The sequence below is a fragment of the Protopterus annectens genome, chromosome 5.part0 (assembly GCF_019279795.1).
Source record: "Protopterus annectens isolate FY-2018-M chromosome 5.part0, PAN1.0, whole genome shotgun sequence".
In the NCBI taxonomy this organism is placed as follows: domain Eukaryota; kingdom Metazoa; phylum Chordata; order Ceratodontiformes; family Protopteridae; genus Protopterus; species Protopterus annectens.
Genome location: NC_056735.1, coordinates 514,148,885 through 514,166,839, shown reverse-complemented (window position 1 = coordinate 514,166,839; position 17,955 = coordinate 514,148,885). Strand labels below are relative to the sequence as shown.

The 17,955-nt window shown below is 35.8% G+C and overlaps 1 protein-coding gene across 3 annotated transcripts in view; it reads left to right on the top strand.

Annotated features, from left to right (window-relative positions):
- The window catches only part of ROBO1 (roundabout guidance receptor 1), a 1,916,411-nt gene that overhangs the window by 1,682,015 nt on the left and 216,441 nt on the right, over nucleotides 1-17,955 (top strand). For all 3 annotated transcript variants that reach the window (XM_044072442.1, XM_044072441.1, XM_044072443.1), the window contains one exon: nucleotides 6,004-6,209. In XM_044072442.1, the coding sequence (XP_043928377.1) occupies nucleotides 6,004-6,209 (206 nt within the window). The remainder of the gene's footprint in view (nucleotides 1-6,003; nucleotides 6,210-17,955) is intronic.

The window sequence follows — 17,955 nt, the reverse complement described above, 5'->3', positions numbered from 1 at the left end:
TTTAATTTTATTTTATCTTCATTTGGAGGTTATATATTTAGCCTTATATATACATCTAAGTGAAAGTATAGGAGTATATATATATGTAGTATTTATAGGTGAATGTATTTATGTGGCTTATTTTTATGTGAATGTCTCTTTAAATGTTTTTTAAATATTGGCGCCAAAATCAAGTATTTAAATGTTTAGAGGAGTTAATTCAATTGTTCTGAGGAAGCCTACGTTCTGTAGGTGAAAGCGCTAAACCTTGTACTAAATAAATTCTGGTCTTCATTTTTTACCATTGGACTAATTTTATTCTGTGAGCAGAGACTGCTTTAGTATTGCTGTACCAGTGATTCCTAAGTAAGGCGTTATAGCGTACCTGTTCAACGCCAAAGTTTTGTACATATCTACCATTGTAAGGAAAGCTTTCCATGTAACTGACTTGGTTAGTAAAGGCACTGCCTCAAGAGCAAAAAAAGCTATAACCCCCCCCCCCCATACTTAGAACTTATCTGGCCCATAATTGAGTATAGCACCCCATTCAGTAGGTACCATACTATGCACCTAGAGCAATTAGAGAGACCTCAGAGGATTCTAACAGAGATCAAGGGCCTTCAGCCTGTGCCTTACATGGACCAATTAAAATCCCTGCACTATACTCCTTATCATATAGACTTCTTATAGGAGACTTATGCCTGGTCTACAGAGCAACCCAAGACCCAAACCTAATGAACTTACTGCATATCAGTTAATCAGATGGGTCTAGGGCTACCCATTCCAAGGACTTAAATATGGCCTCCGACTTAAATAGCACATGCTGGAGGGACAGATTTATCTTCCACTGACTGCCTCATGTTTAGAATAAGCTAACAATGCATGTGAAACAGAGCACTGTATGACACTGTTCAAGAGGAACCTGAATGAGTGGATGGGGCACCATAAATCCACAACCCTCCTGGACATGGGCAATCATCACTAAATGCAATCTCGGGTACTGTATTACATTGGGTTGAAATGGCTAGGCTTAAAATGACCTCCGTGTCGATAGCTAGTTATCTCCTATGATCCTATGATTTTAGACTGTATATAAAATCTTTCCCCATGTTAGCTTGAAATGCAGCTCCTTGAAATACAATTACTCTGTTCTACAACCTGAGGACTGTTGCCCCTAGTATAGATAACATCTAAACATACACACTCACAAGACAGTCGCATGATAAATAGTCAGGCCACCTTTACAGTAAACAAGTGTGGGGGACACACCTTCTGCGGCATTCCACATGTTATGGGGCTTCACCCCATACTACCCTAACTTTATTATTCTCACGCCTAGTTTGCACCAGCTCAGAGAAGGAGCATAAAGCCTACTAGTAGAGAAAAAGAAATGGATCACAATTTGTATGAGTAAACATGAACTTAAACAACAATAAAAACTATTACAAGGGAAAATATATTGCTGCCACAAGTAGCAGTCATATAGATCCAAAAGAAAGAATGCATTTGAAGATCAGTGCTTGAACAAGCAAAACCTGCATACAAGACATTGAGCAGGTGAAAGGAAACCATATGGTGCTGGTGCATGCTGTGATTCTCATTTAATGGCTGCAGATGGTTATCTCTTATGTATGTACATCACAATACCATCAAGTATGAGCCAAAATATATTTTTTGTGCATGGCTATATAGTGTAAAATTGCTAGCAAACTCCTGATTGAAGTACAGTGGCTGCTGCCTTAATGTGTGTGTGTGTGTGTGTGTGTGTGTGTGTGTGTGTGTGTGTGTGTGTGTGTGTGTGTGTGTGTGTGTGTGTGTATGCATGGGGAGCTTATTTTAATATGTTGTTTTCTAAGCCTGTTTTACATTAACCCTGGCAAACCTGCCTGCCTGAAGACCCTTTTTTGAAATGACCTAAAATATAAGACATACAAATACAGATAACTGAGAAAGTATGACCAATGCAATTGGTTTTGTAAAATGCGGCTGCACAGCAGAAAAAAAATGTAAAATGAATAGTTGCAAAAAGAGCACTTGATCATAATAAAACATTTACAAGTGTGGAGAGGTACAATATTCCATAGAAGAGATAAAACTCAAAGTATAAGTGAACTGAAAGAGTCAGTACAAAGCCTAAATTCCAGTTTTGGTCCATTTGGAAATTTATTGGTCGACATGGGGCCAAAGCAGTTGATGATTTGCATTTATTTCTCTGGTAACTTTAGTATGTTCACTAAGTTATTAAACTATGCAAATAACAGATTGAAACTGCCTGTTGGTGTTTGTTTTTGTTTTGGCTAAGAGCTGAGGCAGTAAGGCATTGACTTTTTAACACAAAACACTATTGAGCTGTGACCATTTGAGTAGTATAGCAAAAGAGGCACCAAGTTATTGCTTAGAGGGGTGACACAGCTTTCCCAGTATCTGTACACCTATGGGAATTAGGGAGTACTTGCTGAGCTAGAAGCTTGGAGATCTGTGTTTGATTCTTTCTTCTGACTTCTCTGTATGCATATTTTTTTTGCACTAATCAAGCAGTTTAACTTTAATTTCTTTCCTCTTAAAGAGATTTCTGGTCTCAGTGGGCCTTCATGGTTACCAGGGATACTACAATAATATAAAATAAATATGTTGAACAACTGTACCAGGTAGAGAGAGTGGTATGACTTTCACAAGCTGAAATGTATCTGTCTTTCAGTTTATGAAACTGTAGCTATTATAAGCTCTTTCCACAAGCAATGAAGAAAGATTAATTACATGAAAAATAGACACTCATAGCAAATCCTTAGCATATCTGTACTGCTAGTAATCTTCTAATGCAGTTTTTAGCCTGCCAGCTGCTCTGGTCACTGAGTTATGAGAAATATTAAAGAAAATAACATGCAGTATTCCTAACACCATTCAGTGATCCATTAGCTTATCTTCAGGCAGAGGATGTCACCATGAAATTACTACTCAAACTTGAACCACCATGCTGACAGACTGAATTTGTGTCCGAATCAAGTTTCAAAGGTATATGGCCAATAATTAACCCTTAATTTCAGCAACAGGTGCAAAAGTGTTAGCCCGCTGACATATCGATTTGGTGGCCAATGTAAATATGTCAGGGCTATAGATAGTCGTCCATGTGCCTTTCACGCATGACTGAGATTAGAAAAATGTCAGCATGGCTGCTGTGATTTGAGGAGCTGTGGCTGTTTCACCAAAGATATATGGATTGGCATTAAGTCCCCGCTAACAGCTGAAAATACACAGCCAGATTACTCAAAATGCTGTCTGTAAAATATGTCATTCATTTTTAAGCCCTTTTCTTGACAGTAGTTAGTTTCTGTTAAAACACACAACCAAAAAAAAAAATCTTTCTTCAGCTCTTCTGTTTTAACCAGAGCTGCAAATATGTTTTTGCTTTGTGGGTAATACCAGACTCTTTTAAAATGCTAAAATCAGTCCATCAGACCATTTTTATACTGAAACAAAAGCATTATTCTTTTTCACGTAGAAACGGTGTGCATTTTTAATAAACAAGAATAGCACTTGTGCACGAAAGTGTTTTCTTCTGTGTGTGTTTCAGTTCTATGTTTAGTTTGAATTCTGGAGAGGACCACTAATTAAAAAGTAATCTAGTATAGTTGGATGTGCAGCATTTTTAATGGAGAATCTGAATAACGGGGGGGGGGCTTTCCAATGGAGAATCTGAATAACTGGGGGGGGGGGGCTTTCCATGCTCCCTTTCAGGACTATTGGTAGTATGTAATTGCAGTGTGCTCTTCGGAAAGCATTTTATTTTTATAAAGAACTTAAATGTGCAGGACCAAAATTATGGTAGTGGTAATGTTCACAGGTTTCGCAGAACAAAAATTATCTGCAAAACGTGTGATTAAAGTGCAATGCAAATCAAGGCTGTTGCCAATCTTTTCTTTTTGTTATTCATAAGTTACATTATTTAGGAAATGCTAGCTCATACTTTTTGTCAGCAGTAATGTTGAATGAATTGAATATACTCTGCAATGAGATGGAAAGTGCCAGAATTTGTATAGTTTTTCACCTTTATGTTATGACATTAGTGAAAATCAGTTAATTATTGTTACTGACAACATGTGGTAAAATACTGAGCTACGTTTACGGAAAGAAAAAGCCCATTTCTGTCAGTACTTCCTCTTTTCAGTACTTTTATTGAACGATACTTTCCTTGTTGAATGTTGTAATTCAGGTAGGTTTATGAAATGATTAGAAAGTACTCGTCACTGACATAGCTGAGATATGCATAAGTACACAAGTATAGCTGGATAGACATGTATAAACTTAGGAATATGGACAAATCAGTAGACAACAACAGACAGAATGAATAAGTGAAGTCATCTTTTCAGAATGCAGAATTTCATTCAATTGAATGAGATTTGATAATATTACATTTTATACCCCCCCCCCATTGTGGGGGATGGGGCCACCTTGGCTATACACTGGTTAGGAAAGAGACACAGAAACATGGAGCAGAGCACAGTGTAATACACTCTGCTGCTTATGTGCTGTTTTTATAATGTCCTGACAGAGAGGGACTGCTGATGTCACGCCGATCATTATATGTAATGTTAGTGCTTGCCCTACTCTCTAATGCCAAATTTACTGCCAGTTTGCTTTGTGGTTACAGCACACCCCCATCACCATGGAGTGCCACATCTTGGACATAAATTCCTTCTTGAATGGGCTAGCCAACAAAATGCCATTCCTTCCCACCCTATCCTCCCGGCACTGAGGCACTAATTTATCCGTGGTTGTCTGTGTTGCAGTCAGGACTGAATGGATTTTGTATGGATAGCTTTGATCTGAAACTACTTTACAGCATGTTTATCAGCAATTTTATTTATTCTAGAGTCCAGCTGTACTGTCGATTATTAGGAATTGCGATATAAAAGATATGTGTTTTGGGGAGTCAAGGTCAGTACCCTTTGCATTGATTTAAGAGTGTAAAATGGCTTTAGTATGAAATTGAGCAGGCAAAAGGCATTGAAACAAATGTACTTCAGCACTACAGTATATAATTGGTAAGACAGCAGGTAGACAGATGGCATTGTTTCTCCCACCATTTGTGACCTCAGACTTCCCGCCACATTTCTTATTTTGTGTAATGTTCTTTTGAATAACTTGCAGCCATCTTTATAGGAAACCACAAAGAAACATTTTTGAGCGTGTTACAGTTTGGAATGTCAAGATGTGCACAATGGTGTAACCGCTGAGCTAAAATATCTGATTACTATCCAAAGCTGAGTTAAAAAAAGATAGGCACACACATTGTTTTGACCTGTTTGACTGGTGTCTCTTTCTTGTAACTTTGATAGCAGTAATGAAGCGAAGGAATATAAATAAGCAAGAGTGAATCGTCTTATTACAGGATGGTTAGTTAATACTGCATGGATACTCCGCTATGTAGGTTTGTAGCCTAGATGCAAAAATGCATATTAATGCACCTTTCCAAAGTGTCCTATTAAAAAACAATACAAAATGGGTCTTAGTTGGTATAGCAAAGAGGCTGAAAACGTGCATTACTGTATCTTGACAAAGCATTCTGTTACAAGACAGTCAGTACAGCATAGGTCCTTGTTGATTGTTTAGCATTAATGATAAAGTATGTATTATTGTACCTTGTTGAATGATCCTATTAGAAGTTAGCTGCACATGGGACAGTGTTGGCTCTACAGTATGTATTACCGAACCTTGTTGAAGCATCCTTTTACAAGATAGTTGTTGTCACATGTCCTTTCATTGGACGTATAGCATAGATGCTAAAAATGTGTATTATTCCTCATGCACTTGTCAGTTAAATGAACAGTTATAACTGTTTCCGCAACACTGTAATTACAGTGTTAGCTCTGTCAACACACAGCATCTAGGGAGATATGAAACTGTAGCTTTTACATTTCTTAGTTAAGTTTCTTTATTTCCAAGCCTGAAGCAATTGTTGTAGCAAAATGATAAATGAATTCAGTCAAAATCCACTCTTTAGTTTTCCTCTTGCTTTTCTTGCAGTGATTTCTGATAGGCCTCCACCAGTAATCCGCCAGGGCCCACTAAATCAGACTGTTGCAGTGGATGGGACCATATCGCTCAACTGCCTGGCCACAGGCACTCCTATTCCCACAATCCTCTGGAGGAAAGATGGAATACTGGTTACAACACACGATTCTCGCATTAAACAGCAAGAGACAGGAACGCTTCAAATCCGCTATGCAAAGGTACCTAAGAGAGCAGTATCTTACCTATGGCTTCAGGCATCTGTCTCTGTTGCAGTTTTTCACTTGTGAATTAATGGTGTATTAATTAGTTATAGTTATACAGATTTAATTACTTGTATCATGCCTTCAGATATTGTTTCTTTCTGCATGCACTGACATTTCCACTTAATATACAGGCTTTGATAAACTGTTCTAAGACAAAATACATTTTGTATCTTTTACCCCAGAGACATACCTTTTCCTTCCTATGATTAGCCATTAATGATTATTGTATTCATGAATAGTTTAGTTGGGCAAAACTGTAAACACTGTTTCAGCTTTTCCTTCTGACACATTATGAAAATTAGCCACTAGCGATGCAGATTGGGCTTAAAAAAAATGTTTTAATTAAAAGAAAAAAATCATTAAGTACTGTGAGTTTAATGATGACCGGGCTTTGTCTTTGAAACCTGATAAAGTTAAGATTGTACTGGTGCTGTATGACTGATCAAATGAGCTAGTAACTCACCACCTTTTAGAATGAATTTTGCAGTGTGAAAAATGTTTCTGGAAAAGTGAGGGACCTACAAGTATATCTTATTATGTCTTCCATCTTAATGTCACCTTTTTATTTCCAGTTCTGTATGCTTATGTCCTTGTTTTCAACTGTTGGGTTCAGTAGAATGATGATCACTTAGGCATCCAGTACTTGAAATACATGTTGTAAAAAGTCAGCAGTTATGGAACATGTGCATGCAAGTCAAATAGTGCTTGTTTTACTTTTTACTTAGTAAGGATGACACAGGCAGACAGATTAAATGGATTTCAGAGAATCTGTGATGATTCTATCCACTTGGCCACCTGTTGTCTGTCCTTCATGATCAGTGGTTCTGTTAGAAAAAGTAGAAACTGATGCAAATAATTTGCCAGAACAGAAAACCAATTTAGCATTTTTTGGTGTCTCTTACCTTCTAACAACGTGTACAGCCCAGTGTGGCACATATATGCTGCTGTTTCCTCTTTTTAAATGTTATTAATTTGTTTTGAGATGTGCTAGAATTAAAAAAAAATGATTGTTTTATATGGTTATATATATTTTATGTTGATTTTTTTTAAATGCATGTTTTTGTAGTATTGAAAATGTGTGTTGTCAAGAAACATGCAGCGTCTGAACTGGGATTAGCGAAGAGAATATTTTGAAAGCTGTTGCATAATTCCGAAAATCCTAGTTATGCCCCTTTTGCTGACTTCCATTTGTGCTTCCTATGCATCACTCAAGCTATACAGATCTTCACTGACATTCTGTCTGCTAATTTCTTTCATTTGACATTTAGTTTTGGATATAGCCTGTGTACCGTTTCACTGTAGAAAAGTAAAATATCCAAGAAACAGCTGGAATCGCAAAAGCACTTGTGATCCCCCCGTCCCTCTCCCATTGAACAGCTGCACACAGCTAAGCTTCTTATCTTTTTCATCCGATTAAGTCTTTTTTTCCCTCACCGTGGTGGAAACATTCAAATGTTATTACTTTCTAAAGATATTGTAATAATTTACACTGTATTATTACACATTCTCCAAAATGACGCTATGTGTTTGAGAAACCACATACATTAACCTAATTTATATGGTCATTCAGTGTTATTCATATAGTTTCATTATTTTTTTAATTCAGTGACAATTTGTTTTTAATTCAGTTTACTGGTAGGCATCAAGAACTAGTGCTCAATGTCAGTGTGATAAAAAAATATTTAAAAAAAGCTGTAGGACAGGAGTACAAAATCTGGAAGCATGGCTTTGTTTGTCTGTGTGCATATGTATTTGTGTATGCGTGTACGGAGAGAGGCAACTGCAAAACAGCTCATCTGTTAAATGAAGTGAAGTCATGGTAGCAGTTGCCAGGTAAAAGTTATCCACATACCTACAGGAGAATACTTCCATGATCTGCGCCAACACATCCTTATAGCCATAGGATCTTTCCACACAACCTAATGCACTTCTGTTGTTGGATAAATCCAGAAGTAAATGGAGGGTATCATGTTTAGTCAGTGTTCTACCCCTGGACTTCTTCAAGTACTTTCACACAATCCCATGTAGAAGATTAACTGCAAACTTAGGACTGAGGCAATGGAAGCAGTTGCATTTCCTGATACAATAATAAGGATAATTAGAAGGATATATGAGGCATCAGTGACAAAAATCAAAGTGGGAGGGTTCTGTAAGTTGTGTCTGAACAGAGGAACCAGGCAAGGGTGTCCTCTTTTCCCCTTTGTTGTTTGCATTATATTTAGAACCACTGGCAATCCTCCCAACAAAACAAGGACATTTAAGATTATCTGATTTGAAGGGATATTTCAGAGCTACGCAGTTAAGTCTGTTATACATAACAAAAGCAGAAATCTGCAATTCAAAGCGGAAATGGATAATGATGATGATGAAACAGCTGGAGGTAATTCAAGTAAGGAGAGAATGGGATTTTGGGAGTAGATCCTTAAGGAGAGTAACATTCATACAAAATATTAAATTTACAAAGTAGCAGAAAATATATTAAGAACTAAGCCAATATTGAAATGGAGAAAGGAGATTCTGCCAATAGGGATGACTGCAATTAGTACAGGGAATAGACAAGAAGGGGGTGGAATGTAGTGAAGGAGGATGGCAAAGGAACCAAGGTATTGGGAACAAATAAATAGAGGAAAGGTAATAGGTTGGGAAGAAGGCTTTTGGATTTCCTTTCATATCAGGGACTAATATCAGAATATAGATAAAGGGAATAGGGGAATCCTAAACGAAAGACCTGCACTGGTTGAGTTTCTTATTGAATCAGGATCAGAAGCTGCTGTTAAAAAGGATAACTAGTAGGGCATATAAAATATTGCACAATAAATATAGGAATCAATCAGAAGAGGTCAGAAATAAATTTGAGAAGCATGATTAGATATGCAACTCACAAAGAAACAATGGAAGGACATATATATGGTTCCCAAACATGCAACAAACTCTAGAAGATTTTGGATTTTTGCCTGGAAGTGTTTGCATAGATACCCCAAGCAGACTCCAAACAATTTTTTTCCTCAGGTAAGTGGCAAATGTTAGAAGTATGATGGTGGCAAAAGAGGTAACTGGGAACATATGTTTTGGGAGTATGATGAATTGGCAGGTTTTAAAAATTCACTACAGAGTACTCTGTCAGGAGTACTGGGTGAGCAAATGAGAGTAACTAAATAAATTATTTTTTGAGCTGGGACACAGAATCTGAATTGCCTAGACACAGTCAGACCTTGATAAGTTTAATTCTTGTGACTGCCGAAAAAGCAATTACTAGAAAATAGATGTCAAACTCTAACCAGTTATACTTGAAGTAGTTAATATTGTAAAGAGATAGAATAGGAGGAAGTGGGAACTTTAGAAAAAGGTAGGAGTAAATTACATATAAAAAATGGAAATTGTGGGAACAGTACATGCAAAATGTTTTGGAGGAGAAATGCGGTTTATGGAAAGGCAAAAATTGAATAATTTAATTAATGTTGCTTAGATTATACATCACGTATATTGTTATATATCTTACAATGTAAATGTGAACTTGTTATTATGGTTTGATTACTTTGATATAAATGATAGTTTGCCTATGTCACAAGTATGGTGTTTAAAAATGGTGCTATGGAGCATGAAAGGTGGGGATTGATGGGGGGGAGTGTCTTGGGGTGAGTGTTTTGTTAGAGACTGTTATAAGTATGGCTCAGTTTTCAGTGTTATGTAGTCTGATATTTTGTAGAGAAGGTCTTGTCTTCGTTCATCAAAAATGTTGTTTACATCATGTATATTTTCTTGGTGTGTGTGTGTGTATGTGCCAACTTTATACCATTATTTTTTCTGCCTACTAACAAATTTGATATGTATCAAATCATTCACATGCCTGCAGCTTCATATATTTTCATTCCACTTTTTTCATCTGTGGTAATCTAGGTACATACATGGGATCAGTTAGTTTATTCAGCTATTTTAGGAACTGGAAGACAGCCTTCTCCAAATTATCAAATCACGACATTGTGTAGGGAGTCTGAATATATGCACTTCTCTTTATATTCTTATTGCTAAATCCTTTATGCCTTCTTTTCTAATGACTATGTTTTTAGATCTGGATGTTTTGATGGCGAGAGGATTCGAGCAGTAGTTTTTGTCAGACTTCTACCTTGTTAAGAGTTTAAAAGTACCTTACATTATAAATTACAGTATTATCACATATAACACTGTCTTTTTTAAGCTGCAATCTGTGATATTCTATTTAATGGGAACATTATTATTATTCAGTCATAACTGAAATCTTTGGCTACAGCAGGCAAATATTCCATTTTTTTTTATTTATTTAGAGTAAACATATATAAAAAATAGTTGTAATTGCACACATCACAATCATTATTCATGCCATTATACATTCAAAGTTTTAAAGACTGCTGTGCGAGAAATCACATGCATAGAAACTTGTTTAGTTGAACCAACTCTAGCTCTACAGGGAAATTAAGTATAAATAGTCATGTAAAGTTTGCCTGCCATCTTCAGACAAAAACTAAAAATAAGACGGTGTTAATTGAAATGATCACCTGAGAGGTATATTTTAGGCTAATATAGTAAAGACAAATGTACCTCTACAATTTAATGTTTTATCATACTCCCAGTGTCACATATTCATCTGTAAACTACTTACAAATGTTTTGATGATGTTGTTCTTTATACCTACCTGTACATTTCTTTTCCTGTAAATCTGTGTTAAAACTTACTATTAGCTAGTTAAATGAATTGTTCCGAAAACCCTTTTCCTTTATGACCAAGACCAGAAGGTGTAAAAGTGGTGCACATCATTGAGAAGAAATATTCCATGAGGTTAAATTAATAAACAAAAAATTGTAAACCTGTAACAGTAGAATAATTATACAATTGGTTAATAGTGTTCTAATGCAAGTAATAACAATAAAGGAATTTACCATCAATCATAAAATAGTGTGTGATGTATATGGAGAATGTATATTTTCGGAAAGTATACATTTTCACTCTTAGGATATCTAAACAGAGTATTTTTTATTATTTTAATTTTTGGATTTTAAAGCAGATATTGTTTTACTGTTATATTTGTGTTTCTTTAAATTTTCCCCCTGCATAGTCACAGATAAAGTACTACATGAGATAATGGTCTTAATGGTATAATCTTACTTTAAATTTGCAGAACTAAAGTGAGCATAACCTTTCATTTGCTGCATTTTGCCATGTTTTACTTCCTTATAATGCTTTAGCCTTAAATCTGAATTAACTGTCAGAGTCTTAGGGTACCAGTTGTATGAATTAAGGCAGTACATAGTGTAAAAAAAATATAAGGCCTAGTTAGCTTATCATGTCCCCTTCCCATCTGAGTTTCTTAAAGCTAGGTCCATTCTCCTTCCAAGAACTTGACTTTGCATTGTAGTATAGTTTACTCTGAAAAACACGTCCTGTTATTTAAGTCTAGACCTTAGGTTTCTACTCTTGTTGGGATTTTTTTCCTCTGATGTTGTCATTATTACTGTTGTATTAGCTTACAAATAGTATATTTCTTGACTGTATACTCTCTCCCTGCTGTATGGTACCCACATAACAGTAAACATGAAACTCAAATAGGGGTGCTGAAGTTCATTCTTTAAACAATATAAGAAAGAGTTGACTAGGAAGGACTGTTTAATTTTGAGGACTTGCATTTTTTTTTTCAGGAATAGCTTTTGTTCTGCAGCAGATCTGCTTCATTTATCATGCATAAAAATAGCAAATCTGTCTGTAGCCTTGTTTCCTCTGACTTCTGAGATGCATTCTTCTCTGTTATGACTTACTGCTAGAGGTATCCTTTTAGATCTGCAGCTGTCTGAAAACATCACATAATGTTTGATGTTTGAGACAGATTATGCTGCATAGCCCTCTGGAGAAATGCCTGTAGCTCACGTTGCAGATAGCAGAAAACGTACCTGTTTTATTCTCATTTCTATCAAAACAGCATTGTCTTTGCTGGGCTTTATGGCAGAAACTGTTGCTACCTGAGAGATTTTCTTTTTTGTACTTTGGCAAAGTAGTTTTTGTCTTGTTCATTTTATAGTCATAGTATTAATCCGTGCTTCTACATGTAATTTGATTTGTTTGTTGCTATATAGATACTTTTTTTAGGCTTCTGCCTTTTTGTCATTAATGCTGCTGATTTTTGGTATACTGCTCATATGTTCCACCTACCACAAAGTTTGTTCTCTTATTAGCGTTTCTTAGTAAGTCAAAGCCCTGTATTCCATGTTTGCAGCTTCTTTTGAGTCTCTGGACAAAAGATGTAGTAACAAAAGGTAAACCATCAGCGCAGCCACACATTTGGTCATTTGTCCTTTGGATCACAGATTTACATTGAGCTGAACAAGGAGAAGTACGTCTTCCTACCCGCTGTGAAGTAGGTCCTTGTATCCGTTCCTCTAGATAAACTTTGTTACTAGCAGAATACATTATGTAGGCAGTGGTTGTCATCAAAACAAAGGAAACGTGCACTGAAAGAGAGAGAGAGAGGGAAACTGTTCATATTCACTACAGTAATTTGAAAATAGTGCAACTGCTAAAAGAAGAATAGCTTTTTAAGATGAAATCTTTTAAAACATTTCCATTATGAGACAATACTGCTATGAAATGTTGAACACTTGATTATTCATTCTTTAGTAAAAGAACATCTGTTTTCATTGCAGGTGTGGCAACCTTGAAATGAAAATAGAATTGTAAATTTTGCAGACTTTCAAATATGGTAGGCAATTTCTAGTATGTCTGGAAAGACTATATACTATAGAATCACTGCTCTCTTCTAGAAAACACTGAGTAGCAATTTCTTATTTTTAGATATGTGGCAGCCTTGTTACTTTAGTTAAATTGGGGGGGGGCTATGTGGTTGTTTTACTCTGTCAGGGGCATGTGAATGCATTTTTATTTTTCAGATAAAAAGTTTTTGCTTTTGGCCTTTTTGATTATATTATTTGTTAACATGTTATACTTCTTGGGCAGAAGTTCCTCCTTTCAAGAGCTTCTTATGGGGGATAAATAGGCATATGAAAACTGTATTTGAGTAGATTATACACTATTATATTTCTTCGGTATTATAGTTGCATTTACTGTTTTTTTTAAAACATGCTGATATGCTGTGTCATTTAAACTCTTAACACCGCTGTGTCAGTGAATTTTTTTGGTAATAATGCTTTTGAAATTGTATTAACATGTCTGAATCATAGATATTGTACACTTTAATACTCATAGGCTGTGTCAGTGGCTTAGCTGGAATTGACACTGAAAATCAGGAAGTCCTAGGTTCTGTTCCTGCACCAGGTGCTTGAATTAATTAAGTACTGCCACTGCCACATAACAGAATAAAACATAGAATGTTGACAGTCCCAGTGTCTTGAGACGAAACTCACCAAAAAAAAAAACGGCAATTCAGCAGCTGAAAAGTGTGTACGAAAGCCAGTGGAACAAATGAAACAAATGTCTTCAAAAACCAGCGATATCCACAGCCAAACTCTCAGCAGTTAAATAAACTTTTTTTGAAAGCCAGTGGAATGGATAAAACAAATGAAACAAATGTCTTCAAAAACCAACGGTATCCTCAGCCAAACTGTAATTTTATTCTGAAGAAGCTTGCCATCTAGCATGTGAAAGCGCTTAACCTTTTGGATTATTTTGTGTTTCGTTTAATAAAATTACAATGGTGAGTTTCGTCTCAAGACACTGGGACTGTCAACGTTCTATGTTTTATTCTGTTCAGTACTGCCACATAAGGGGGTGCTGAATACTGATGTACCATTCTGTGGATGAAAGATTGAAGTGAGGTCTTAAGTTGATGGTGACGTAGGATGATGTAAAAGATCACATGGCACCTATGAAAAATAAAGAATAGACTTTTTTTATTTTCATGTTCTGACATTCAATCATTCATTTATTTATTTTTTTTTACTTTTGCATTATCTATATGTTATCACAACAGAAAAGAGATAAAAGTATACACAGATCATAATAAAATGGTATTCACATTACTGCTTCCATTTCACAAAATCAGCAACTTTTTTTAAACCCTAAGAAAGTCTTGCACATTTGCTGAACATCCTAGCTTTTTGTTACATGAAACAAACTGCTATCATGCTATACATATGTCCCATGATATAAACATCCAAAAAAGTGCTAATTTGGTTGTCCGCTCACCCCTAAGAAATTAAATTTTATTCCAGAGCAGTGGTATCATTAATAAATATTCCCATTAAATTAAGAGTTGAGTCCAGAAAGATTCCCAAAGCTGTTATAGTACAATTAAAAAAAATACAGAATTGTCTTTATTCTATAAAAAACATTGCACTCCTCCATTCTTTTATACTTCAACATTTCCTGGTAAATTTCTATGTCCTAATCTCCAAGCAAAGTATCTTGTGTACAAATGCAGTTATATTAAAGACTTTCTTAATCTAACTTGTGTATAAACTGTCTTCTAAAGTTTCCCATCCAGAAAAAAAAGTGTAAGTAAGGTATGAGAAACCCATGCTTGTTTATTAGCTGCCAGTATCACTGCAGATGTTTTCCACTTCTTCAGTCTTTTCTGTCTTTATCAACTGAAAGGTCATTTAGCTTTTTTGTCCCAATTTTCATCCATATTAACTCTTCAGATAACATGTAAATACATTGTGAACACATTAAATCGACATCTACAAAGATAAAGGAAAAATAGCAACATCTTTCATCATATTATGTATACAGCTCTTAGTCTCCTAGTGTAATAATCCTCTTTTTATGGGATTTAACCTATTTCCCCAAATCCTTGAGAAGAAAATTTCCATCATAGCTGTTTTTAATTGTTCTGTAACAGAAAAATATCCCTGCTACATCACTTTTCATACCAAGTATGATTGCTTTAGTAAAGTAAGCCTTGTTATCCAGAGAAAATGTCTTATCCTTCCAAGAAACTACTTTTTGTTTCATTCTCAGTGTAATATTCTTCTGCGTTTGGGGTATCATTAGCCCCTCCCCATTTCAATCAGAATTTCACCCAAAGACTGATTAAATCCAAAGCCCTTCTTTTATTACAATTTATATTCTCATAACAGTCCAAGTGGTGTACTAACTGGCACAGCAAAATGAGAACTTATGTTTAACTGTCTCCCTATATGGTATTATGCCAAATCCACTGTGAAAGCTAAAATGTAGACTACTGACAAATACGCCTCCCAAAAGAATCTGCCTAAGGACTCATGAGCAGAGAGTTCAAGGAAAATTACAAATCCAGTTTTCTGTACTGGAAATGAATCTCCCTGGACCCTCTACTCTCCATGTGAGGGACTATGCCCCCTATACCGATTTTTGTATCTATAGTATCTAGCAGTAGAGTGAAAGGCGGACTCTTATGGGAATCTGCCTCAATTACTATATTTACAGAGGGTCATCATTTGAACTGATGTCGACCTCCTTATTATGTTCTCTCCATAATACAAAAATTGAAGGGAAGCAACCTGAAGTAATGGAGAAGGCAGCATTTCTGCTGATGATGTCAATCATGCATATACCAAAATCAATGGTTTAGTGGACACACCTACTCAGCACCTTTCTGCATCCTTATCAGTGTGACCATTAGCCACTAGCTTTCAGAATGAGTATATAATTACTTATTCTTGCACACAATGTCTGACCTACTTCCATTTAAATTAACATTTTTAGCGTGCATTTGTGAGTAAAATTGCCTTGAACTTTTGTAAAGAACCCAAATTCTAAAAAAAAAAAAAAAAGATACAGTCCAGTTAGATACTGTTATAAAAATATTCCTTCAGTATCCATGGTTAGAGGTTAGACCCTGAATGTGATGTGGTAGAAGTCTCTCCATCTTTTCTCAAAGACATTTTTGCAGCATCAAACCAATTAATTTATAGTCACAGTATTAAAGTTCAGTTGGTGTCCAGGCTGCTAAATTGGCAGAATCATATTCCTTCCAAAATAATTCAAATAAAAAAGCTGCATAATCTTAAATAAACTCACTCTTAAAACATTCATTAAATAATCTTAACAGAAAACCTTTGTATTTTCTAATGAATTGTTTTCATAGGGATGACCAACTTCCTGGACAGTAGAATTTTTTAGTGCCATTTTCATTTCTAGCAAGGAAATGATTCTCTGAATCACTTCTTACGTATATACCAAACACACCTCTCCATGACTGTCTGTCACGTTGTATTTTCATTTTGATTCTCTGAATCACCTCTTGCGTATATACCAAACATGCCACTCCATGACTGTCTGTCACGTTGTATTTTCATTTTGATTCTCTGAATCACTTCTTACGTATATACCAAACACACCTCTCCATGACTGGCTGTCACGTTGTATTTTCATTTTGATTCTCTGAATCACTTCTTACGTATATACCAAACACACCTCTCCATGACTGTCTGTCACGTTGTATTTTCATTTTGATTCTCTGAATCACTTCTTACGTATATACCAAACACACCTCTCCGTGACTGGTTGTCACGTTGTATTTTCATTTTGATTCTCTGAATCACTTCTTACGTATATACCCAACACACCTCTCCATGATTGTCTGTCACGTTGTATTTTCATTTTGATTCTCTGAATCACTTCTTACGTATATACCAAACACACCTCTCCATGACTGGCTGTCACGTTGTATTTTCATTTTGATTCTCTGAATCACTTCTTACGTATATACCAAACACACCTCTCCATGACTGTCTGTCATGTTGTATTTTCATTTTGATTCTCTGAATCACTTCTTACGTATATACCAAACATACCTCTCCATGACTGGCTGTCACGTTGTATTTTCATTTTGATTCTCTGAATCACTTCTTATGTATATACCAAACACACCTCTCCATGACTGGCTGTCACGTTGTATTTTCATTTTGATTCTCTGAATCAATTCTTACGTATATACCAAACACACCTCTCCATGACTGGCTGTCACGTTGTATTTTCATTTTGATTCTCTGAATCACTTCTTACTTATATACCAAAAACACCTCTCCATGACTGTCTGTCACGTTGTATTTTCATTTTGATTCTCTGAATCACTTATTACGTATATACCAAACACACCTCTACATGACTGTCTCTCACGTTGTATTTTCGTTTTGATTCACTGAATCACTTCTTACGTATATACCAAACACACCTCTCCATGACTGGCTGTCACGTTGTATTTTCATTCTGATTCTCTGAAACACTTCTTACGTATATACCAAACACACCTCTCCATGACTGTCTGTCACGTTGTATTTTCATTTTGATTCTCTGAATCACTTCTTACGTATATACCAAACACACCTCTCCATGACTGTCTCTCACGTTGTATTTTCATTTTGATTCTCTGAATCACTTCTTACGTATATACCAAACACACCTCTCCATGACTGTCTGTCACGTTGTATTTTCATTTTGATTCTCTGAATCACTTCTTACGTATATACCAAACACACCTCTCCATGACTGTCTGTCACGTTGTATTTTCATTTTGATTCTCTGAATCACTTCTTACGATATACAAAACACCTCTCCATGACTGTCTGTCACGTTGTATTTTCATTTTGATTCTCTGAATCACTTCTTACGTATATACCAAACACACCTCTCCATGACTGTCTGTCACGTTGTATTTTCATTTTGATTCTCTGAATCACTTCTTACGTATATACCAAACACACCTCTCCATGACTGTCTGTCACGTTGTATTTTCATT